At 38.7% G+C, this 24,828-nt stretch overlaps 1 protein-coding gene across 3 annotated transcripts in view; it reads right to left on the bottom strand.

Annotated features, from left to right (window-relative positions):
- The window catches only part of CACNA2D1 (calcium voltage-gated channel auxiliary subunit alpha2delta 1), a 636,415-nt gene that overhangs the window by 47,349 nt on the left and 564,238 nt on the right, over positions 1-24,828 (bottom strand). For 2 of the 3 annotated variants that reach the window (XM_045030029.1, XM_045030046.1), the window contains 7 exons: positions 19,994-20,065; positions 18,554-18,625; positions 14,074-14,135; positions 11,346-11,422; positions 10,074-10,082; positions 9,298-9,358; positions 6,493-6,590 (listed from right to left, as the gene is read on the bottom strand). In XM_045030029.1, coding sequence (XP_044885964.1) covers positions 6,493-6,590; positions 9,298-9,358; positions 10,074-10,082; positions 11,346-11,422; positions 14,074-14,135; positions 18,554-18,625; positions 19,994-20,065 — 451 coding nt within the window. The remainder of the gene's footprint in view (positions 1-6,492; positions 6,591-9,297; positions 9,359-10,073; positions 10,083-11,345; positions 11,423-14,073; positions 14,136-18,553; positions 18,626-19,993; positions 20,066-24,828) is intronic. The other variant, XM_045030036.1, reaches the window with a different exon arrangement.

Below are 24,828 nucleotides of genomic sequence, written 5' to 3'. Positions count from 1 at the left end.
TAAGGGAAGTTGACTGGAGAGTATCTTCCATTAACTCAGTGCAGTGAAGACACCGGGGTAAGTCAACACTAAGAAGGGGGGTCGAACTAGGGTATGCAAGTTCAGCTACGTGAATAGCATAGCTGAATTCGAAGTACCCTAGTTCGAACTACTCACCCGTCCAGACGCCGCGGAATCGAAGTCCGCGGCTCCAAGGTCGACTCCGCCACCGCCGTTTGCAGTGGTGGAGTACTGGAGTCGACCGGAGCGCGCGGGGAGTTCAAACTATCGCGTCCAGATTAGACACGATAGTTCGAACTCCGAGAAGTCGAACTCACCGCGTCGACCCGGCAGGTAAGTGTAGACTAGCCCTAAGATACATTGACTCCAGCTACATTATTCACATAGCTGGAGTAGCATAATTTAGACAAGCCCTTACACTACCAAATCAGAATACAGAAGACAACTTTTTCAAACTCGTCATTTTTAAAATCGGGCTCCTACATCTATTTTTAAGCAGCTTACTTGATGTGGCCCAAATTTCAGAGGTCTGAGTGCTCACCGCTTCCATTGAACACCCAGAACTCTCACTGAGGGCAACACCTCTGAAAATCAGGTGCCTAAATATTGCGGTGTTAAGTTCAAATGGTTAGAGCCACTACTCAGGGTGGCCACTGGGTGAACTTAGTAAGGAGGTAAGACTCTATGTAAACAAGAAATAAAGACAATCCTGCATTCACTCTGACCAGTGACCAGTGTCCTGGATCTCTGTAATCTCCACATATACAGCTTTAGGTGGCTTGGGCTAACTTTAGTTTTGCCTACATTACATTCTATAAAGCCACCCAGGTACCAAATTAATTATCCAGTCACTTAATGTGGAATGAATCCAGTTTTGTATCAAAGATGGAAGTTAACATACTGTGAAGAGCACATTTTCATTCAAATAGCTGACATCTCATTCTTCTCAGGACACGCAACTATGCATTTTGTTTTGTTTTGTTTTCTCTCTCCTATGCAGGAAATTGCTGAAGTACCTTTCCCAGACCCAAAGAAGAGCTTTCTGTAGCTTGAAAGCTTGACTCTCTCACCAACAAAACTTAGTTCAATAAAAGATATTACCTCCCCCACCTTGTCTTGCATTACAAAGAATAAATAGAATTCAACTGCAGTATAAATCTGACAGTCAAGACCTTTCTTTATTTTTAAAATGCAACAAGCATTTTTCTTCCCTTCCTGTAAAAACTACAGTGATAATCATGTTTTAAACAATTAGATTAGATGGGCCACATCTAAGGCTATACCCTTGAAAAGCTATTCAGAGGTCAGTGCTTCTCAAGCTCTTCTGTTTTGGAGACCACTTTGTAACAGAAAGTTCTTTACAATACCCTAGTGATTTAGGCAAATATTATAGTACCCAATTTTACAGCTGTGGAAAATAAAACAATGGCTGAACCAAAGCCCAATGAAGTAAACAGAAAGACTCTCAGGCCACTCAGTGAGGCAGCGGTTGAATTGGGATTAGAACTAGGGAGTTCTGACTCCCAATTTGAACTGCGCTGAACTCTGTGGTTTCACTGCAGAGGATATCGCAACCTTTTTCTATGATATTGTTTCTTATGCCTCAAGTTTCATTCTTACCTTTGGACTCAAATGAACTCAAAATGACCTGTGGTCAAAACCACCCAAGTTTTTCTGCATTTCACATTTAATCTGTTAATTCTCTACTACTCTTATGCAAAATCATAAATCAGGCCGTGAACCTTTGCAAAAAAGCTTTCAGTAAATCCACTTTAAAATCTGAATTTGTAATGAACTTTACTACAAACATCAACACAATCAACTTCTAGGCCATGCTCTAACCAGTAGATAGTACTGCTTCAATCCCATTTTAACAAATTACTTTAATCCTAATTAGGACATATTTACATTATCCTGTTTAGTTGCAATCCTTCACAACCTGATTCACATAAGGGCTCCAGCTACTTGGGACTCACGGAATTAAATTTACAGAGGTGATTGTTTGCAGAATCCGGGATGGTAAGATCCAAGTCATTTGGACAGAGCCATACTAAGGTACATAACAAGGACAAGATATTTGGTTAAAAGTAACCTGTCCAGCTGAAAATAATGAGAAGAGATCAGGGACTGTGCTGAATATTACCAGGGCTAGTTCCTGCAGCCCATACTTGATCCAAATTTCCACCTAAGTCAAATGGGAGTTCTGAATATGACTCGATCAGTCCTTAAATGTTTAGCTGTAAAAAGTAATGAAAATTAAAGCTATGTCCTACATATGAATTAGATAACCTTATAGATGGTATTAGTTGTTCCCTTTTAAAGACAATTTTTTGTGAAGGATAATCTCCAAGAAGGATTATTACACATTACTTTAGTCAAGACTGTTATGTTAATCATTCAAGAGAGTACTTGTTTAAGTTACGGTTATGAAAAAAATAAAACAATTAGGAAAACAAATTCAAATATCATTGTGAATTCAAATCTGAGAGCTGGCAGTAATTTGACAATGTGCTGTATGGTTTAATTACTCTCTAAGCCCTAGTGTGTACCATGCTGACACTAATGTGTCCTCAATACTCAATTATAAACTAATGTAGGCTATTAGCTTAGAGTTTTCATTTATTAAAATTTCTTTCTGGGTTAAGTCATTTGAGATGAATAATCTCATTTCTAAGACTGACTCAGGGGACACACTCAAAGTTACAGTCATACATTATACAACCATAATACATCATCCAATAAGACAAATGTGTGGACAATTAAGAAAATAAATTAGCCTTAAAGATAGTTACATTGTGAGAGGATTTCATATCTTGTTGCAGATTATTTTAGCTAGGTGGTCTAACAAAGTAAAGACATTTTTACTGGAGTTCCCTTTGGATGAAACAAGGACATGGTAGTGCATAGAATCTGATATCTCCTCGGCTTTCATGATAATTGATCCCATATCATGACAGATCACAAGAAGTATATTTTTCTCTCCATGTCTCTTTAAAACCTCTAGCAATGCTAACAGGAGGTAAGCACTCAAATACATGAATATAGCTATTAAAATCTTCTTTGAAATTTTCTTGAACAGTAATGTTTAACTGATGTCTTTAATAACAGAAATATACAGTGGACGCATTTAATAAGTTTATTCCAATTTTAGAACTATTATCATTTCCAAGAATACTTCCATATTTACAATGGGGAATACCACAGGTAACACATCCCAAACAGGAATGAACTATTTAAGTGCACCTATTGTAAGGCTAAGCTTCATATATTAAAGTATTGTTCATTCCACTCTGAAAAATCAGAATGTAAAAATGACATGCTTTTACTATTCAGAGATCTATTTCCTTTTTATATTCAGAGTAAGATATGTGAAAAAGCAATTTTTGTGCATTTAGTGACACACATGATTTTTCCTGCTTTCCCAGTTGAGCAAACAAAGCTAAGGCTGAGTTCTGAATTCTATTCCATCTTGTGCATCTAGACATTCCAGTCAGTCAGCAAACCCACTGAAGGCAATGTTTTTGCATGAGTGAAATTTAGTGCATTACTTTAAAACAAAAGGATTTCCCAGGTATAACCCTAATTTGGCCTATGGGATCTTTATTATTGGTGATGATACATGAGCTGGAAAGAATCAAGTTAGACTCCAAAAGTCCATCTACCGATGCCGCTTCAGTCTTCGGTGGCAATTGGGCAGCTGGTCCTTCGCTCCAAAAGGGAGTGAGGGACCCGCCGCCAAATTGCCGCCAAGGAGCCGGACATGCCGTCCCTTCCCCGTGGCCGCTCCAAGCACCTGCTTGTTGGGCTGGTGCCTGGAGCCGGCCCTGGTTGATATGGAAATCACTGACAGATAATAAACATGGGACCAGGCAATGCCATTTGTACTTTCCAAAGCAACTCTCCAAGAAGAGTAAGGGAAGTTGACTGGAGAGTATCTTCCATCAAAGCAGAACTGCACTTAGGCCTGAGCAAGTAATACACATAAGCATGAGAGTAGTCCACCTTGACTATCTGTCATTTAAGTTAAGCACATGCTTGTGGGGTTTGCTGGGTTAGGGCCTTAAAGAAGAAGACTAAGCACAAAATACTCATTCTATGATTGAACCTTCCTCTGGGTTTTCCAGCATGTTTGGTCTATTACACATGTAAGCTTCTCTGTCCTTGTACAGTATCAAGCACACAGCTCGTGCCTCACAATGAGTAAATAATAAATTATAAGGGTAGATTGCATTCACCCAAGGAAAATGCTTAACAGGCATTGACAAAAGGAACCCCATTTTGCAAGCAGCTAAGTTTAAACAGAGGCACAATCCTGCACCATTGAAGTCCATAGGACTTTTGTTGCTGGCTATATTGACAACAGGATCAGGCCTGAAGTGACTTGCCCAGTGGAAGTGACAGAACTTAGGAGCCCATGCCCTCTCCTCTAATCAGTAGCCAATTTAATGGCAACTGTTTTGCCTCAATGTAGAAAGTGATTGAGCAACCTCAATCCTATACAGTTAGGGACAGATTTTGATTGGCTCTTTATGGGAGAACTAGAGTGGAGAAGAGAAATAGAAAGCCCCTTCCTCCACCCCAGTAAATTTACAGAAGAGGCAGCCAAAACTGGGGTTCAAAGTGTTGCGGTCACATCAGAGGCAAGGCCAGCCAGTGCTGCTAGAAGTGATCCAAGCCCTGGAGGTGGATTGTCTGTGTAGGAATGTGGCTAAGACTCCATCATCTCCCTCCCAGCATACAGCAGTCACTGGCTGGCAGTCATGGGCAAGGCTGCGCCATGGGGGGTGTAGGTTGCACTGGTTTTTTTTTTGGTAACATATGCAGCATATTCCTCTACTTAGTGTGTTCTCTCCAGGGATCGGGATTATATGACTTAAATGTATGTTATGCCTCCATCCACAGCGCTCAAGTGCTGGAGGTGCTGTTCCCCACTTCCTGTGCTTGTGCTTCCCCGGTTCAGAAAAATCAAAGATTTAGGTCTTTGTAGCCAAATGACAATGTGCTGCACTGACAGAAGGAGAGGTAGCTGAGATAATGATAGTGCTATTGACCAATCACAAAGGACATTTCACTCTAATTTTGGTTCGTTTGTTTTGTTTTTCTCTAAGGGTGGCTCTGTATGATGACGCAACAAGCCTTAGGGACGGTGGGTGAGGCTGGTATTATAAAAACCCAGTAGGTAGAGATTGCAAGGCAGAAGGGTTAAGGGGTTATGTTGAATGAGGGGGACCTGATATACGGTCATCTGCAGGGAGACAGCATTAAATAACATAATCAGCGTATTCTCTCCATTCTCTGAAACATAGTGGCGGTGTCAAGTAGACCTGAGGACTCCAGCTGCTGCCAGACCTGCTCTGCCACAAGTTTATTTCTTTCTCAGCAACTTTTCCTAACAGAAGAAGATTTGCACTAGGGTGATAATTGGAGAGATAATCGATGTCATGGAATGGTTTCTTGAGTTAGGATCTAACAACTTGCCATCCTATGTCTTATCTATTTTACAGAAATACTGTATGTTCCATTTGTAAGCACCCTTTTTATGAACAAGTGTAGGAAATTAATTCAGTAATCACAAAAAAGTGCCCTCTTAAATGTATAGTGAAAGGTCCTTTGCAGAGAAGCAGTTGCACTGGTTCCAGTACCCAGACTTTAAAATTCAGTGGAATCCATGCACAAGAAGGGAAATGATAAAGCAACACTAAAAAAGGAATATGTCTTTGTAATGAACAGGAATTGGTCTGTGAGCCCTCTAGTGAACCTCCCTGTCTTCTGTTGTAGAAGCCACCAGACCCCAACAATAACTGTGTCTTTACTCTCTACACAACATTCAGAATAGGAAGAATACACACGGACAAAGCTGGGTTCCAAATAACCATGTTTACTAACATTAGCAAGCATAGAATGCTTAGCGTGCGCTTCCACACCTGCTCTGTTTCTGGTGCCTTCTGAAACAAAAGGCCCACTAGAGGGCTCACAAACTATTTGAAGGGATATGCTACAACCTTCAGAACAGATCTATCTGAAAGGTCTTTATACCCTTAGGCCGGTGTTGAAACTGACTGTGGAAGATAGAAGACAAAGCTTTTTTTTTCCTTTTAAATTCTGCCTGTGGCATTGTGTTGGCTGATAAAAATATGAACCAAAAACAGTGAGGGAGTGTAGAAGGGAACTGACTGGCATTTTGGATGCTGCTAGAAAACAATCCACGACAGAAGTTTGTAAGTTGTTGAATACATTTTGCTTCATATTATTTAGGGAGATTTCTCAATGGTCACAGCAATCTGCAAACCAATCTTACCAGCGCTCTCTTGGATATAAATAAAACCTCTGATAAGTTCAATGCTCTGGCCTGTATGTAATTCCATTAAGCAAATAAATACAGAAAAAAAATCTTAAAACACTGGCATAATGAAAGCTATCGTCTTGCAGCGGTTTTCATATTTTTATATCTCCCTGTGAAAATAATTTTAGTGAATGGAATAGAATACTTACATGAAGGGCTGTTTGGGGTATTTCGATCAATAAACTCATTGAAATTTAAAAGAAATTCAGTGTTGTTGACTGATACTTTTACATCATTACAGTATTCTCTGAAAAACAACAAAACATCAATCTTGTTAGATTTGTTTTAGGTGCGACTGGTGCCAATAAGAAATGCCTTGCATTTCCTGCAAGCCAGGCAGAGCTTTGCAGGCCCTCAGATCAGTGCTAGTATATTATAAAAGACAATGGAACAGGATTCTGCAAAATTCTGTTTACCCTCTTTGCAGAATTCAATAGGAAGAGGCCAGTTTCCTAACCATCTTCTAAAGTGTTTTAAGTGACCCAGCCAAGGGAGCAACCTAAATTATTGGTTAAGTAGAGGCAATGTTTAGCCAAAATATACTGGAAATCATATTATTTATATGACCTCTTAAGATTGGAGGCCCTTGACTGGAGATTGTACACTATTAAAACTGAATTAGAGACTAACTACTCCCTCCCCCCACAAAATTCACATGAGTAAAGTGGGTTTATTTACACATATTTGGTATGACCACATACCTCGTGTGATTCCCTGAAGCAGAGCCATAAGTAAGTATGCTAAAAATCACTGTTCACTTTAAGGGGAAACATTAGCTAGCAAGTGGGATTAAATGCATTCATTTCATATTAAATTATGCACTAGATTTTCCATAGTAGAGTAAACGATAAAGAGAAGATAGGTGTTGAACAATTACCAGTGGTATAGGCAAATTTTCAAAATACAATTTATATGCTACGCAAAGGGAAAAGTTAGTTCAAACATTTCTTTAGAAAGAACCCGCCTTCCTGCCATTCACTTATTACACCATGACCAAAAAGAACCCAGGCAGAATTTAGACCCCAGTCCTATGGTCAGCAATTCAATGGGGCTCTGTGCCTGGTTCTGCCCACATATATTAGTTGCAGGATCAAGTATCCTTTATCAATGCTACACTCCATTATCAATGCCTCCGACCCTCCAAGAAAATTATATGCTCCTGATCAGTTTTAGATTGCTTTGAGTTTGGGCGGGGGGAACCAACAAAAAAAATCCCCACAACTATTTGTTTTATATGCGATTTTTTTTAGAATACATCTTTAGTGGGCTAAAAAAGCTTGAGCTTTTGAGTTTGAATCATTCTAGACTGATTGTGTATAGATGATTTCTCCATTGTTTATCACCACTGTCTTTTTAAGATGCTACATATAAAGATGGACTAAAGCAAGCATATTTATACTAATATGTTTCAGTTGCACAAATGCGATGGACTATGAAAGTAGAATTCCTTGGGAAAACCCAGGAAACTAATGCCCTTACTGGATCAGATTCATCCCTGTTTTTCATAGATTCATAGACTCATAGACTTTAAGGTCAGAAGGGACCATTATGATCATCTAGTCTGACCTCCTGCACAATGCAGGCCATACAATCTCACCCATCCACTTCTATAACAAACCCCTAACCTATGTCTGAGTTATTGAAGTCCTCAAATTGTGGTTTGAAGACCTCAAGCTGCAGAGAATCCTCCAGCAAGTATTCATAGACTCTAGGACTGGAAGGGACCTCGAGAGGTCATCGAGTCCAGTCCTCTGCCCTCATGGCAGGACCAAATACTGTCTAGACCATCCCTGATAGACATTTATCTAACCTACTCTTAAATTTCTCCAGAGATTTTAACTCCACTGAAGTCAATGGCGTTACACCCAATAATTGTTATCATAGATCTTATGGAAATACTCTTTATCCTTAAACCTGTAAAGCCTTTACAAAAGAGATAACTATTACTATACCAATTTTACAAGTGGGGAACCTGAGGAATGAATAGGTTAAGCCAGTTTGTCAAATAGCATCTGGATCCAGGAATAGAATTAAGAACTCCTGAGTCCCAACACTGTATTCACTAGACCACACTACCTTCCAATAAATAAATAAATGAGGCTTAGTCTGAGGTAGCTATTTTTTTCTTTTATCCTTCCAAATATTTGTGACAAAGTTCCTCCTCTACCTTGGTGGGTCCTGCACTTATTGGCGCATTTGCTCGCCTCACTGATTCACCCTGTGGGTTGGGAAACAGCCCAGAGACCTTCCCCTCTGGTAGAAGCCACAGTCCAGGTCAATTCCTCCAGTGTTTGATCAGGAGTTGGGAGGTTGAGGGGGAACCCGGGCCCATCCTCTACTCCGGGTTCCAGCCCAGAGCCCTGTGGACTGCAGCTGTCTAGAGTGCCTCCTGGTACAGTTGCACGACAGCTACAACTCCCTGGGCTACTTCCCCATGGCCTCCTCCCAACACCTTCTTTGTCCTCGCCACCGGACCTTCCTACTGATGTCTGATAATGCTTGTACTTCTCAGTCCTCCAGCAGTATGCCTACTCACTCTCAGCTTCTTGCACGCCTCTTGCTTCCAGTTCCTCGCACGCACTTCCTCTCCTCTGGCTCCCTTTGGCCTGACTTTGCCCGCCCACTTCCTGGATACCAACAGGACTACTCTGCTGTTCCCAACTGGCCTGGGTCTATCACAGTTATAACACTGCAAAGTATGTTGTGCTATATGATAAACTATGTGATGAAGTAGCCTGAGATGGTTTTATCCATATTCTTCCAATAAAAATGTTATCTAAACTTGTAAATTTGAGTTTAACCATTGCTCTTATACTTGAGAATTTTCCCCAGCACATTTCTTGTGCAAAATTAAGTTTTATTGGGCAAGTCCATGCTTCATAAATGTCACTAACCTGATCAAGACTTCTTATTTACTGCTGTGTATAATGCTTAGAACTGGGAAATTGACCAACCTTGGTGCTATAAAGGTATAGCCAGCTTCATCAAAGTGATCAATCTTTAGAGTTTCTGAATCTACAAAGATGAAGGTTGAATATCAGATAAGTAAACAGAATTTTGTAAAATTACTTGGATAATTTCTGCATGCATCTGTGAATGTTAAAAAATGAGATCTCTAAAGAATATTTTTCTAACTAATGTACTATACCATCATCAATATTCCACATTGCAGGAAGAAATGATCTGATTATTATACAGCAATACATCAAGCAATAACAGAACAATAGAAGCAAGTTAAATCTGAGTCATTGTTTCATTATCATGACAATATGATAATCCAAAGTATATGTGACATTTCCATTATCATTACAATGTGATAATTCAAAAATACTTGGGATGTTTAGGATTGAGAAATCAACGAAAACATTTATCTCTAATATTTTCATGAATAAAGTTATAAAGCATCACTTTTACAATAAGTCCCTTTCAATGTTATTGAAAAGAGTGGTCTTCAAAAAACGTAATGATATATCTGAGCATCAGCATGAACCAACAGGTGACAGGATCAGACAAACAGGGATTAGAGATTAGCAACAAATTGAAATGTGCATGAAAACACAAAAGCATTTTATAGATTCCCCTCCCCCTTGCTGTTGCTATGGTACCCAATGATCATGGGAGAAGTCCAGAAATGAAGAATACAAAGGAGAATGTCCAGTAGGAACGGAAATAAGTGGAAAATATCAACTGCAGTAAACAGAAGGAAATTGAGCAACAAGAATATACTTGCCCTTTTTGACTGTGAAAATCCATCAGAAAGAGAAAGCAGGGAAACAGAAAAAAACAGGGTAAAGCAAAAGGGGTCACAAACCAATATTTTATTCAACCACCCCTTGAATAAAAATATTGTGAATAGATCATAGATTCAATTTATGCACAGCTGTAGTCTGGGAAAAAGACAAACATCTTTGAAGACTGGAGTGTATGTCCTTGTCTATTATTTCTGAGGTAACCTCTATATACTGTGCCTATTTCAAGGGTCTATTCTTCAGGGTTTATTGATGCCGGTCCGACATCAATAGATCTAGTCCATAAATAGAACCACTTTTTTCACTCATTAATACTTTAATCACTAGTCCCTATTTGATAAAGTTAAGAAACAAATCATACAAAATGACTGGTTGGTAAAAGCTTATCATGTTATCTCCTACCCAGCATACGATGATAGATGACGTGGTTGTCAATTAAACAACTTCTAACCACATCTTCTCTGAGATAATAGGAGCTATGACTGACAAGGAGACTTGTAACAAAAGTTGAAAATGTTTTGTCCTTGTAAGTAAATTTTTACATACACATATTTCTAAATGCAAAAATGAAATTCATTCAGGTTTGGATTAACACTTGGATAAAGTTAAAAGGATCTGATGGCTCATGCTTCATTTACTGGCTCAACTATGGTCAAACAAAATAAACAAAACTTTATAGCTGGAAATACATCATATTTCCAGTCAGTTTTCTAGAATCTGGAAGTGGCTTAAAATGAGCGTCATCCAAATAAGATTCTATAGACATCCACTGAAACTATTTACAAAGTGCAACATAAAAGCTTAACTGTAAGCCAAAACTAAATAGCCCCTAATATTACTTTATTTATAAGAGCAGCATGAGAAATTGCTTTATACAGCACTGTAATTACTGCAAGCTATGAAAAGAAGCTTTGCTTTATAGCCTAAATATTAATATTTAACAGGTGGAATATTTAAATGTCAGCTAGCAGACCCTTAAAACGACACCAACAGAGGATACACAAAGCAATGATTCTATAGGTACATAGCAAAAGGGAAGGAGCAAAGTTGGGGTACCTGCACATATTCTAGCTGTGTAGAATATTTCTTGTACCTTGAATGTTTACAATGGGTTAGAATCATTGCTGTAGATTTTGGGTACATTATGATAACATTAAGGAACTCCACACACTTTATGAATTTCAAAATTATTTTTTTTAAAAGCCTGTGTGTCAGAAGTAGGTCAGAACCCAGAGAACCTTCAAAGTACTTACATCTGGCCTGAGTTATTGGTTCTTCTATTTTGGCTTTAATGTAGTAAAAGCTGTAAGATGGTAATACCAAGGCCAAACTGCAACAGAAATAACAAAGGCATAAACAAAGACATAAAGACACATTTAGCTCAGTGGAGAAAACTTAGACATTTTAAAGCAGTTTTCTCAAGTCAGCTTTGATGTGTCTTTGAAAACAATTAAAAGTTGGGGATGAAAATTATTGTGAGATGAGATGATTTGATTATTACATACAGTCCCACACTGCCATAGTGCTAACTTTAGGCACCTCAATGGGGTTGAAATTAACTACATGTAATAGGGGCCTGAAGTAAAGTAGGAGGCATTCCAGGATCTGCACCCATCATAAAATTCATAGGCCAGCCACAATTTTTATGGATATATCCACTGAAAGTTAGGCTTAAAGAACAGCTGAAAAGAATCACAAATAATTCTGAACTGCTATGAAAAGAGTATGATGATGACCAAGTCCCCGTTTAGTAATAAGACAGCTACTGATATGTAATGCAAAAACTTGTAGTACTTGAATTTACATTATCTCTGAGAGACAGAATATCTTCTTAAAGTAATACAGTCCCTTCTGGACAAAATAATTCTTTGAACTGGACTATATAAGAGTGCCTTAAGATGTACAATATATTTTATAATGCACCTCCTTTGATTCCAATATCCATTGTTGTTTAGAAATGATTCTGCCTTTTGGTTTTGCCACTAAAAATCAATACATGCATCTGAGAGCAGAACTTTTAAAAAAGGATGTTAAAGGCAATGGTTATAAATCCCCATCAGATACATATCTACTTCATCCCACATCCTTAATGTTTGCACTCAATTTTCATTAACATAAAAGTGCATTTTGCCACTGGTTTCTAATGGATGGCTGCAGAAATTAACATTAAAACAAGTTGCACAACTGGGCCATAAGCAAGATGACCTTTAATAATGCATTTGCCATTTAAACATCACAGAAGTGAGATTCCTGATTATTTAGTGATAGCCTTCTATCAATTCCCCTCAAGGGAAATCAGGAGAGGTTTACCTGCCATTAACAGTTATTGCTAACAGAAACTACTAATTAAAATCTATAATTTTATGTTTAATGGGACTGCTGCAATGTGAACCCAAGAGATTAACTGCTGTCTCTCAGCCTATGAAAAACAGCTATGAGAGGAATTTAGTAAGAATTGAGAACTCTCATAAATCAAATAAGCATCTGTACTGCGTACTAGATAGCACGATAGGATGAAAAATACCCTGCTTTCCTTCAGAAAATAAAAATGAGGGTAACAACAGAAAAACAAGGTTCTGAATTGCATGGATCAAGTCAGCTCTTTGTTTTAATTCACAACAACTAGGTTTAGGGAGTTGGTATGTTGTTTGTTTGTTTGTTTTGTAAAATATTTTGTTCAGAGACTGTTGTTCACTATATATTTGCACAGTGCCTACTACCTCAACTTGGTTGATGTCTCTAGACATCATAGTAATGCAAATATTATTATTTTGGGTAAAACTCCCAATATTACATATTTTTTTTTAAAATAAAATAATCCTTTCAATGTTGTTTCTGGTTTCACACTACACAGGCAAAACACGGGTGATTCTGCTTTGTGACACTTTGTCCAGTCCTGAAAGTTCCTGAGTGCCCTAACTTGGATATTCAGAACTTCATAGTATTTGGGCCCAATGTTGGTAATCTTAAAAGTATTCAGCTTTGAAACTAAAGTCTGATAACCTTCCTGGACCAACTGCAGCCCAAATACTTTAGGAAGGGGATGTCGCATCCCTTCCAGTGTCACAGCGATGTGTAGCTATTGTGTCTGAAATCATGCATTTCAGGCCAATTGTGTGAGTGTGTGGTACACCTTTTCCAAAGAGTGTTATCTTTCTCTGCTGTTATCTATGGCCATACAATTTTATATACAAAATAATATAATTGTTATTTTACATTTGTATATGGCATCTTAAATGCAACTGCACATTAGAGTGATAATACCACAATACTTGCCTGCCAAAATCTGACACGGTAGGTTAGATATGACATGACATGACAAATAATGAATATAAGATTGAGAAGGAGGTTTACACAAAATAAGGTTGTGAAATTGCTTGTTTTGTAAAGGCATGAAACATTAGTGCTTCCTTTTTTATTTTATTTTTTTAAATTTTTTCTTGCAAAGGCCAGTGTGGGAATGGAAATTATTGTTGGAGAGACTGCAAGAAAAGGTGGGATTAGAAGAGGAGCTGAGGGAGAGGACCACAACCAAAGACACAGTTACAAATCAAACACTACAAAGATTTTAAGAGTCTTGCAGAATTTATGAGATCCCTGAAAAGATAAGGTCCACTTAAAATTGATACCAGGAACCACACAATCTTCTTAGTATGGTGAAACTTTGCTAGTATGTGAGTTATTTAGAAAGCTCCACAAAAGATTGAGGGCTTGACTCTGTATAGTTCCTTCGGTAAGACACTCATGGGCAATGGGAGTGGTATTTTTGTTTTTTTAAAGGTCTAAAGGACTGGGCCTTATCCCATTAGGTGGTGAGCAGAGGGAAATCCTCAAGGAAGATGTATTGCACCAATGTTTGTCTCTCCATTCTTTTGGGCAGAGAGAGTCAGTTCTTAGGCTTTTTAGTGTTATAACTAATAAGAATAAAATTATTCATCAAAACAACAAACCAACACTTTCCATTAAAAACAGATTAATTACCTGTAATCTGTGCCATTCACAGCGGTCCATGTATACGTTCGATTTCCTTTGTCAATATACCTCTGGAAAGCAATTTTGATAAACAAGAATATCATTGCCACTGGAGGCTCAGTAAATACCAGGTTTTGGTTTATTATTGAGGTGAAAGGAATGTAAAACTCAATAACAAACAAGCTGTTGGAATTCTTTTGCTCCTTTCATTAAAATGTGACCTGCTTTGCAATTACATTTCTTCAGCAATTTCCAGATTTAGAACACGTTACAGAGTCATCTGCATTCTTTAAATCTAATAAAGAATTTTAGAAGTGCTGTGTCAAGTATAAAGAGCCATAAATTTGGCCTGTCCATTTACCCTTTGTGTCTATTTGTCAGATTACTTCTTTTTCTTGATTATTTTAAATACAGGAAAGAGTCTCCCTCCATAGGAATGGCCCAGTGATCTTGTATCTAAACAAAAAACTAGTGCCAGTAGCAAAGCACTTATAAGCAACCCTATAATAACAAACCACTATGCCTGTACATACTTACATATACTAATGTCTGCTTCTCTGTGTCTCTGGGACATTGTATATACAGGGATAAATACTCTATGGCTCTGGTCATACACTCACTTATGTATTTGCTTAACTTTATGTACATGAGACGTCCCATTACAGTGAATAGGACAACTCATTTGTGTAAAGTTAAGCATGAGCGTTTTCGTGAAGTATGAGATTAAAGTTAGCTTTTCAATTCACTTGCTTCTGGAATGAAAGATGACACGACAGACAGTTTAAAAGGTCCCCTGACTTCCCGTAGAAGATTTAATCATCATTAATGCACCCCGCTGGAGCAGTTTTACTTATTTTTCCACATTAAAAATTATAAGTATATGCCAGCTGTAGCATATTACTGCTTTATAGTCGGAGACAAAGATTTATGAGGATGTCTGCAATAAAATCTGTGCAGCTGCTGCATCACAACATTACTAATACGGTTCGAATGTGCTACAGTAGATGTTATTTTTGTCCCTGTGCAAAAATAAAAATACAAAAATTAACATGATTATGCAAAAAAAAAAGGTGTTTTTGGTTCTGTTCTGATTTTAATAACTTGAATAAATCTCTCTTCTCTTGTTATTTCTCAGCACAGCAGGACAGGTGTAAACAATCTAAGAGCCATTTTGCCACAAAGATGATGCTTGGAATGCTTTGAGACATTTTTGACTTAAGACTTATAGATGGGTGAACTTATTCAGCACAGATCTTACCCATGTTTATTGACCTAGTACTATTGATTGTCACACTGCCCATCCACTAAAAAAAAAAAAAGCAATAAATGCACCTTATCTTTCTCTTGCATTTGTGACTTCATGGAAGATTAAGGACAGAAGGAATTTCCCTATGCAAAGATGACTATGAGTATGTAATATTCTCACCGTGTCCCACATGGGACTCAGAGGATGGGTAATGGAAACCAATCACTACTGGGTCTCTAGCTGTAATGTGGCCAAGGTCACTGTAATATAAGGGCTGTTCAATTAACTGTGTGAAATGAATTGGAGGTTTCGGTCTACTTTCTAGTGGACTGGTGTCCAGAGCACAACAGTTACTATTATAGACATTTGGCATCATATGGGCACCTTTGTTCAGGATATCAGCAGATAGCCAAGGATTAATTGGACATGGAGACTGAACAACTTTCAACTACTTGAAGTGGGGAGTTCCAAAGTGGATGGAGCTCGGCTATTCTCAGTGGTGGCAGATGACAGAACAAGGAACCATGTTCTCAAGTTACAGTGGGGGAGGTCTAGGTTGGCTATTAGGAAAAAACTATTTCACTAGGAGGGTGGTGAAGCACTGGAATGGGTTACCTAGGGAGGTGGAATCTCCTTCCTTAGAGGTTTTTAAGGTCTGGCATGACTAAGACCTGGCTGGGATAATTTAGTTGGGGTTGGTCCTGCTATGAGCAGGGGGTTGGACTAGATGACCTCCTGAAGTCTCTTCCAACTCTAATCTTCTATGATTCCCCCTAGAGGTGAGCCCTACAGGCCAGTATTCTGGCATATTGACAGAACAGTGTAGGAGAGTTTGCATTACAGCTATACACACTGCATATATTCTGAAAAAAAAATAGAGGGATATAAATCCAATATATTAAGAAATGTAGGGTGGGAAAGAAATGCGTGAGGTTCTACTGACTTGAATGTATTTATCTTAACATTCTTTAACTTGTTCTTTCTCTATTTTGGCTTGCATTTCTTCCCCATTGTTGCTAATATTATTTGTTTTAAGTATCTGTTCAAAATTTATCTTTTTAGTAAAGATTGAAACTAAACAGACATTAAACACCTAAGCCTTCTTGATGTCATCCATTCTTAGCTCTCCTTCCCCACTAAGTAGAAGTCATGCACTTTCCTTCACCGTCCTCTTACTCCTTGTTTTTAATGTATGTATGTATTTAAAGAATGCCTTCATATTGTCTTTTATGTCCCTTGCTAGGCGTAATTAATTTTGTTCCTTAGCCTTTCTGGGTTCCTCTACACTGGAATAAAAGACCCATGACACAGCTGCAGCTGGGCAGATCAGTGGGCTCGAGACGTGGGGCTAAAAATTGCTGTATAGACATTCAGGCTCAGATTGGAGCCTGGGTTGTAGGACCTTCTACACTAATGGGGTCCCAGAGTTCAGGCTCCAGCCTGAATACAAACATCTACACAGTAATTTTACAGCCCCAGAAACTGAGCCAGCTGACCCGGACCACCCATGGGTGTATAATTGTTGTGTAGATGTACCTTCAGATTTTGTCCCTACAGGCTTGTGCTATTCTTTTGTCCAGGTTCTTTTGTAGGGTTCCTTTTATATTTTAAGTTCATTAAAGAGCTCCTGAGGGATCAGATCAGATTAGAAGAGAGTTCTGCACTCTGCCAGGACTCTCACATGTTGTGGGATAGACAATGGATAACTCAGACATTAATGGAGGGGGGGATTTTATTATTATAGTTACCATGGATATGTGTCAGGTAAAAAAGAACTTGGAAATATAAGACACATATGCTTAATGTTAAAGAAAAGTCTGGATTGTGCATAACATTGGCGATATTGTTGATTAATTCATCATGTGTAACATGACCCTCTTATCATGCCAAACTAATAGGTGGAGTAAGTGCTGGTCCTACAAAGGAGACTGATCTAAACACTGGTCCTCAGGTTTTCCAGGATTTCAAGATTTTACGGAAGGAAAACAAACAACACATGCCCATTTGCATCATTTTCTGTCTTTCCCTTATCAAACTGTCATCCTCATGAAAAAGTCTTGCATCTGCTCATATTGCATTGTTATTGCAGATTCTTTTGTTAAAAATAAAATAATCTAAATGCGATGAGGGTGAGAATGCTATGATTATTATCATAATTTTATAGTGCAATATATACTTCATAGGCAAATGAAATAAGTGGGACCTGACTCTGACCTCACACCAGTTTAACTAGGGTTGTCAGGCATCCAGTTTTCGACCGGAACGTTCGGTTGAAAAGGGACACTGGCAGCTCCGGTCAGCATGGCTGATTGGGCCATTAAAAGTCTAGTTGACTTCAGTGGGGTTCCTCCGGCACTACACCAATGTAAGAGTAGGCTCAGGCCCAGATTGTCTTACCATTTCAGTTCAGACATAATGTAAGAGTTGGAGACAGACAAATGTAGGCTGTTGGTGGGGGAAGGGCAACAAGTGTTACAACACAAGGGTTGCTGCTATCAATGCTGCATACATATGAACAATTCCATTTACTATTCTATGGTTTGTTTATATTTGGATGATTCATTTGCTCATTGTAATGAATCCTAATCTAGGAACTAAAAATTGTATAATCATTCCCCCACCCCTCCCTCCCTACCACTTTCTTCATATCTAACCAGAATATAATGCCTTACAAAGCAACATATTCCTATACCATTTAAGACTTTTGCTAAGGGATTCATCTAAAGAAGTATGACAACTCTCTTCTAAATCCTTGACAACAGAATTTGGGGCCTTATCAACACTTGTATGATTATGAAGCACCAAAGAAAGAGAGAAACAAAACACCCTTGTTCTTAGAAATGTGTGCTTTCCCTTAGTACAAGCCAGGAATGTTGGCAACTCAGGGGCGGGGAGGGCGGGGGAAGGAAAATATTAGTACAGGAATAAGCCACGAGCAGGACCAGCTCTAGGCACCAGCAAACCAAGCACGTGCTTGGGGCAGCACAATTCCAAGGTGGCATTCCGGGAGGTTTTTTTTTTGCTTCAGCAGTTGCGCTCTCGGAGGTTTTTTTTTTGCTTGGGGTGCAGCAAACCTAGAGACGGCCCTGTCCACGAGGCTATTATAGAACACTGGAAAAGTAGAATGTTTGCTTTTAAATATAAAATTTTCTTATAATATAAAAGTTTCTTAAAAATATAGAGTTTCTCATCATTTTGCAGTGTTCTATTCTGAAAGTAGGACAGCCTATGTTCCAATCTTACCTCATCTTGAGACTTGACCAATGTTTTAAATGTTCTTTCCCCACTTTCTCCATCTATCATTTTTTTCCGAATCTAAATACAAGTAGGTGAAGAAAAAACAAAACCAAAAAAAGCAAACAAACAAAAAATAAAAAAAGGAAGAAGAGGATAGGGGGAAGAGACAAAAGAAAAATCAGAATCTAGGCGTGACTCAGAACATGATTAATGTTTTCCAAGATCCTTTGCATCTTATGAGCAATACTATCATATTGACACATTTGAAAATAATAGCCAATACAAGCCTACTTATCTTACCCCTAATAAAGAGAGCCCAATCCTGTATTTCATACTCTTGTTGAGCAACATTATTGACACTTATAAGACTCCTTATGACAGTAAGGACTACTTGTATGAGTAATGGTTGCATGACTGGGCTCAGTGAACATGGGTATTAATTCCTGCATTCTTTGCAAACCCAGAACTCCCAGGGAAGTAAATGGCAATTTTCGATACAGAACTAATGCAATTTGCCTAATAGCTGTAGGTATTCTCATGATAGCTATTTGAAAGTCAGCTGTAGTGCGTCTTAAAATGGGTGCATACAATTTTTTGTTTCAGTCTGTGCGGATTAACCCTCCCCAAGTTTTGCTTTGAGTTTTGGGTCCAATGCAGTACTTAATTGGAACCACCAACTTTCAGCTGGCATTATACTGAAACCTGAATTACACAGGTTGTAAAACAATAATTTAGGTTAAGTTTCTCCAAAAGAAGTATGAATCTTTAACAAACCTTGCCTGGAATTTGAGTTTATAATGAGTAGGCAAGTCTTATTTAGGTTTTTTTGTTTGTTTGTTTGTTTTGGGGATTCGGGTTTGTTGTGAACACTTTATGTATTTTTCAGTGCTTTAAACTTAATTGTTGTGTCATAATAATAATTTTGCTATAATAAAATGGAGGGAAAGAATTTTTGTTTAAATATTTTCTGCAGTAATTAGCATGCTTCAGAAATGTAATAAACAGAGCTTATCTGCTCACATGATAAAGTGGGTCATGTATTGTTCACACTGATTGACCCTATAAACATTTTGGTCTTACACTAGGCACTCTTAAAAAAAAAGTACTGTTTTGAATGATTCTACCATTCCTGATGGCACTTGCCATTATATAGAGCGAATAATTGGGAATCTTAATCTTAAAACTATAATCTTTCATATGACAGGGATTTTTAAAATTTGCCAGGTGCATAAGAGAAGAAAATACATAGATTCAAAATAAATTTCAGAAACTATTCACTAAACCTGCATTTTAAGAGCAATTAAAATCTGAAGTCCTCTGTCACTTGGAAGAACAAGAGGTTAAGGAAACTGAAGGAATGTGCAGCAGTTATTATATTTCAGCTATTACCCAAAACAGTGAACAATATATACATGAAAGCAGCACTACATTACTAGTGCTTCTTACCTCAACCTTAATATCATTTTCTAGCTCAGCATCCAGAAAATCCAGTGTAACAGGCTCCTGAGATTTACGATTCTGAAGCAGAAGATATCAAACAATAAAGATCTCTCACTTGATGTTATGAATAGGTTACTAGAAATCACTCAAACCCTCCCTTAGATAAAAAAAGACTTTAAATAGGACTACTTACCATTCTATCTTTTAATCAGATATAGCATAGTGGATTGCTAGCAGTGCTATTTCACTTAAAATGGATTTTTAAAAGAGAGAGATAATCAGGTGAGTGATAACTGGATTAACCCTAAAAACTAGTGCCTGCCTAAAGTCGTCACACACAGTGTTAATGGCTGAAGGCTGCTTCCTCTGCTAATTGTAAGCATGATAACAGGGTGACCTGTCAGACAAGGAGTTGTTCCTTAAGTTTCCTGCCACCAAAAAGAAAGGGGAGACAGGTAGTGAGAAAGTCTTCTGGGCAACTAGTAATATCAACACCTGCACTCCACTATAATGAACCCTACAGCAGATTGTTGACAATGGCATGAGTTGGTTGTGGCTAGAGATGAAATGGACAGCAAGTACAAGAGAAAGGAATGACAAAAGGTAAGGTCAGATGAAAAGAGCCTCTTATGGAAACGTGTTCATGGAACAAATAGTTGCCTCAAGCAAAAAGTCAGATATAATTTGTAATAAATGAAGCTTTGATAAAGCAAGGTAGTTAGCACATATATAACTTTAATCATGCTATTAGTCCTACTGACTTCAATGTACTTCAGTACCTTGCTGAACCAAGATCTAAACGAGCAAAGAACTAAAATGGAAACGGTCGTGATCTGCAGAAACATGTCTTCCATATTTCATGTTCTGTATGCCAGTGTTTTTCAAAGTTCAGGTTACAACCCAGTACTGGCTTGTGGCATGTAAAGCACTGGGTCGCCTTGCTCAGCAACCCAGCGGCTCTGGTCAGCACCAGTGACCAGGACATTAAAAGTCCTGTCAGCAGTGCCTACCTGCTCTGACACCGTGCTGCGCCGTGGAAGCGGGCAGCAGCGGGTCCGACTTCCAGGCAGGAGGGTCACGGGGCTCCACACACTGCCCCCACCTTGAGCACCGGCTCTGCACTCCCATTGGCTGGTTTCTGGCCAATGGGTGCTGGGGGGGAGCGGTGCCTGTGAGTGAGAGCTGCGCCAAGCCGCTTTGGCACCTCCGCCTAGGAGCCAGACCTGCTGCTGGCCTCTTCCAGGGTGTGGCGTGGACCACGGTGCTAGGACAGGCAGGAAGCCTGCCTCTGCACCCTGCTCCGACGCTGACAGGGAGCCTCCATAGGTAAGTCCACACCCCAATCCCCTGCACCAGCCTTGAGCCCCCCCAAAACACAGAGCCCCCTCCTGTACCCCAAACCCCTCATCCCCGGCCCCACCATGGAGCCTGCACCCTCAGCCCAGAGCCCTGATCCCCTCCTGCAACCCAATCCCCAGCCCCACTCCTGAGCACCCCCAAACCCAGAGCCCCTCATTCCCACAGCTGTCACCCCTGCACACCAACCCTCTGCCCCAGCCCTGAGCCCCTCCCACACCCCAACCCCCTCACCCCCAGCTCTGTTGGGTCGCAGGCATCAACAATTTTCTTCAACTGGGTCCCCAGAAAAAAAAACTGCTGCTATATGCTACTTCAATAGCAGTGCATAGGTGTCCTTTAAAACAGAAGGTCATTGTGCTTCAGCAGCACTTTGTGAATTTTCCACTGGATTTTTTTTTTTTTTTTTACAGAGTTGACACAATAAAAGGAATAGCTAAAGCAAGTTGTGTGTGCAGAGTGGGTTCTGACAGAAAATCAGTCACGCTGCAGCCAATGTGCATCACATATGTGATTCACAGATCACATAGGTGACTTCATTCTAAGTGAGGCTCAAAATGTTCATTTTGCACCTCATAATCTTTAATGCATTTATCCTCAAGACACCCCTCTGAGGTAGGGAAATACTATTATCCCCATTCCACAGATGGAAACTGAGGCATGGAGAGGTTAAGTAACTTGCCCAAAGAGGAAATCTTTGGAAAAAGAGAGAATTAAAACCAGGTCTCCCAAGTCCCAGGCTACTATCCTAGTCACTGGACCATCCTTGATGCACATGTGTGAAGTTAAGTGTGACTGTATATGTTTGCTGGATTAAGGCTCTATGTAGGATTGTTAATGTATCAAGTGGTACAGGGTGGGGGGAAATGTAGCTGAACAAATCACAAGCCCTTAATATCTATAATTTTACAACCATCTGTTTCTAACTATCCCTAGTCCTGGAGTAAAAGATCCCAGCAAAATCCTGGTTACTCAGTAGTTATGTAAGGCACACATGTAGTTTAGGCTTTTAAGAAAAAAGGATTATGGGGCATATTTTTTAAACCCTGCGAACATGATACTATGGACTGATTTAGTACAGAAGAGGAACCAGGTCACCAATGTATTTTGTTTTTATTCGGTGGAAAAGAATTTGCTTTGTATAAATGGGACATTACATATGAAACGGGGATTCGAGCTTTCACCAATCAGTGCATCAGTGCATTCCTTGTGATGTAATTAGCTAAGCAAAATTTATTATTGCTTGGTATATGCTAAGCTTCAATTTACTAGGCAGCTAGATCAAAGGGACAGAGGCATCTTCTTCCGGATGCCACAGGATCAACTGTGCTAAATTTATTTTGATAATAAGTCTAAACTGTCTTCTTTCAAAGCAATGGTCATATCCTTTTTTATCCTAACAAACAAAAGTTCTCAAGGTGTAGCCCTCACATTTTGGCAGCAGCTAATGGATAGTAGCGGGACAAAAATTAGACTTTCTATGAAATTTACATGCCCATTATACAGTATATGAATATTTTACTAAATAGTGCAGGTCTGAATCTCCTCCTCCTGATGCCAGTTTCTCTCCATTGATTTCAATGTAGCTAATCCCAATTTACATTGGTCTGAGTGGAGAATCATGTCCTATACATCTTGTTAGGAAATGTAGTCATCTAAATGATTTTGGAGTACCGGGGGCCAATAGCCCAGCTCTCTGTTATATGAGTGCTGTAATTCAATGTAATTCACATGGGTATAAAAGACTGTAAGTCAGTTCTTACTATTCTAGAGAAACAAAAGTGCAAATGATTGGCTGGATTGCATTTTCATTTTTTCAGTAAGAAAGAGTTATTCTCTTGAAGAGAAGCAGAAGGAATTTTATATTTGAAATGAAAGTATACATTGGACAGGTTTGAACAAAGGACTCTAGGTTAAGTACAGACAATTAACCACTAAATGTGTATTTATAATTGCACAGGAATCGTATGCTCTTGTTCATCTAGAACATATACAATTAATCAACTTTAATGCAACATCAATAAAACACATATCACAATTCATTACAAGTTTCTCTTTTGCTATTCACCAACTTTTTTCCAACAAAATCACACAAAACAACAAATAGCAAAAGGCTAAAATGTAAAAGCAAATAAAAAAATATTTCCTTACATGCAATGGATAATGAATAGCACGATCAAACCCAAACAGCATGCATGAAGGCATTGCCATGGCAGAAGTGGCATTGCGAAGTTTGTATCCCATTCCAATACACAAAGGGACAGAGAAGAGAAGAAAATAAATCACATCACATCACATCAAATTAACGTAAACGATTTCTCTCAAATGATAACCTGGGCTAGTCTTAGTTAAGGAGTCCCAGAGGTTAGATGACTGCTTTAAAACACAAACAGTGAAATTCATGCAACAAAAATATGCATTAAATGCATCTTGCTGTTTGGTTTAGGGTCTCAAAGTACTTGACTCATTTGTACTTTATCTATCCCAGCATCCTTATGAAGTACATATTATCCACATCTTACAGATGAGGAAACTGAAGTGAGTGAACATGGATGCTGAGACTTGCCAAGGTCACAAAGGAAATCTGTACTAGAGATTGGAATAGAAATATTAACTCCTAGTCCAACAGCTTAACCATAAAACCATATTTTCTCCCACTGGGTTTTTTTTTCCTGAAGAATGTGTTTTATTTTTCAGGTATTTGGGCTCCATAACGTTTCCCTTCCTCTAGGTTGTCATTTGCTTGGTTATTTATTTATTTTTGTGTGTGTGAAGAAGAATCAAACTTTCTATTAAGTTTGTTCTTCTATTTACCCATTCAGACGTGCGCACAACCAGACTAAATAAGCACAACTACACTATTACCATACAAGAACACAACTTAACAAAATGAAACAGAAGTACACCATCAGAAGTGAAGCATGCAGGCAAGGTTAGTGCAAATCTACTTTCAGCCTGGGCAACGAAGAGCAAGGATATGTTATTTTTGTGAAAGAAAGAAAGAAAGAAAGAAAGAAAGAGAAAGAAAGAACGAACTGGTGCAGCAACATAAAAATAAGTTCATTAAACAGTCATTATTGTGTGCTTTGAAAGGATTTTGGGAGCAGGCGTATACCCTTACATATTCTTAGAATATGGCATCTCTCTTCCTTATTTTGAATTACAAGAGTTTAGGTTTTACCCTGTCTCTGAAAGGGTAAAATCTGAAGATGTGGACTGTCAGATTCTTTTATATACATTAAGCTAACCCATGATCAGGCTAAGTTCGGAATCGTGGTTAAAATCATGGCCCTGTTGAAGTATATGGGAGTTATGTCACTGACTTGAATGGAGTCAGGATTTCACACAGTTTCAGTGCTTGTCAATTAATCTTTGTCTTCTTTAAATAAGCTGCTAACTTCATATACTAAATTATGTAACACCCTTCGATGGACTCCCATATGAGTAGGATATTAATGTTATATACTGTATTTAATTTTTTGCAT

The sequence above is a fragment of the Mauremys mutica genome, chromosome 1 (assembly GCF_020497125.1).
Source record: "Mauremys mutica isolate MM-2020 ecotype Southern chromosome 1, ASM2049712v1, whole genome shotgun sequence".
In the NCBI taxonomy this organism is placed as follows: domain Eukaryota; kingdom Metazoa; phylum Chordata; order Testudines; family Geoemydidae; genus Mauremys; species Mauremys mutica.
The sequence above is the reverse complement of the archived record's forward strand: the minus strand, read 5'-3'. Positions and strand labels throughout refer to the sequence as shown.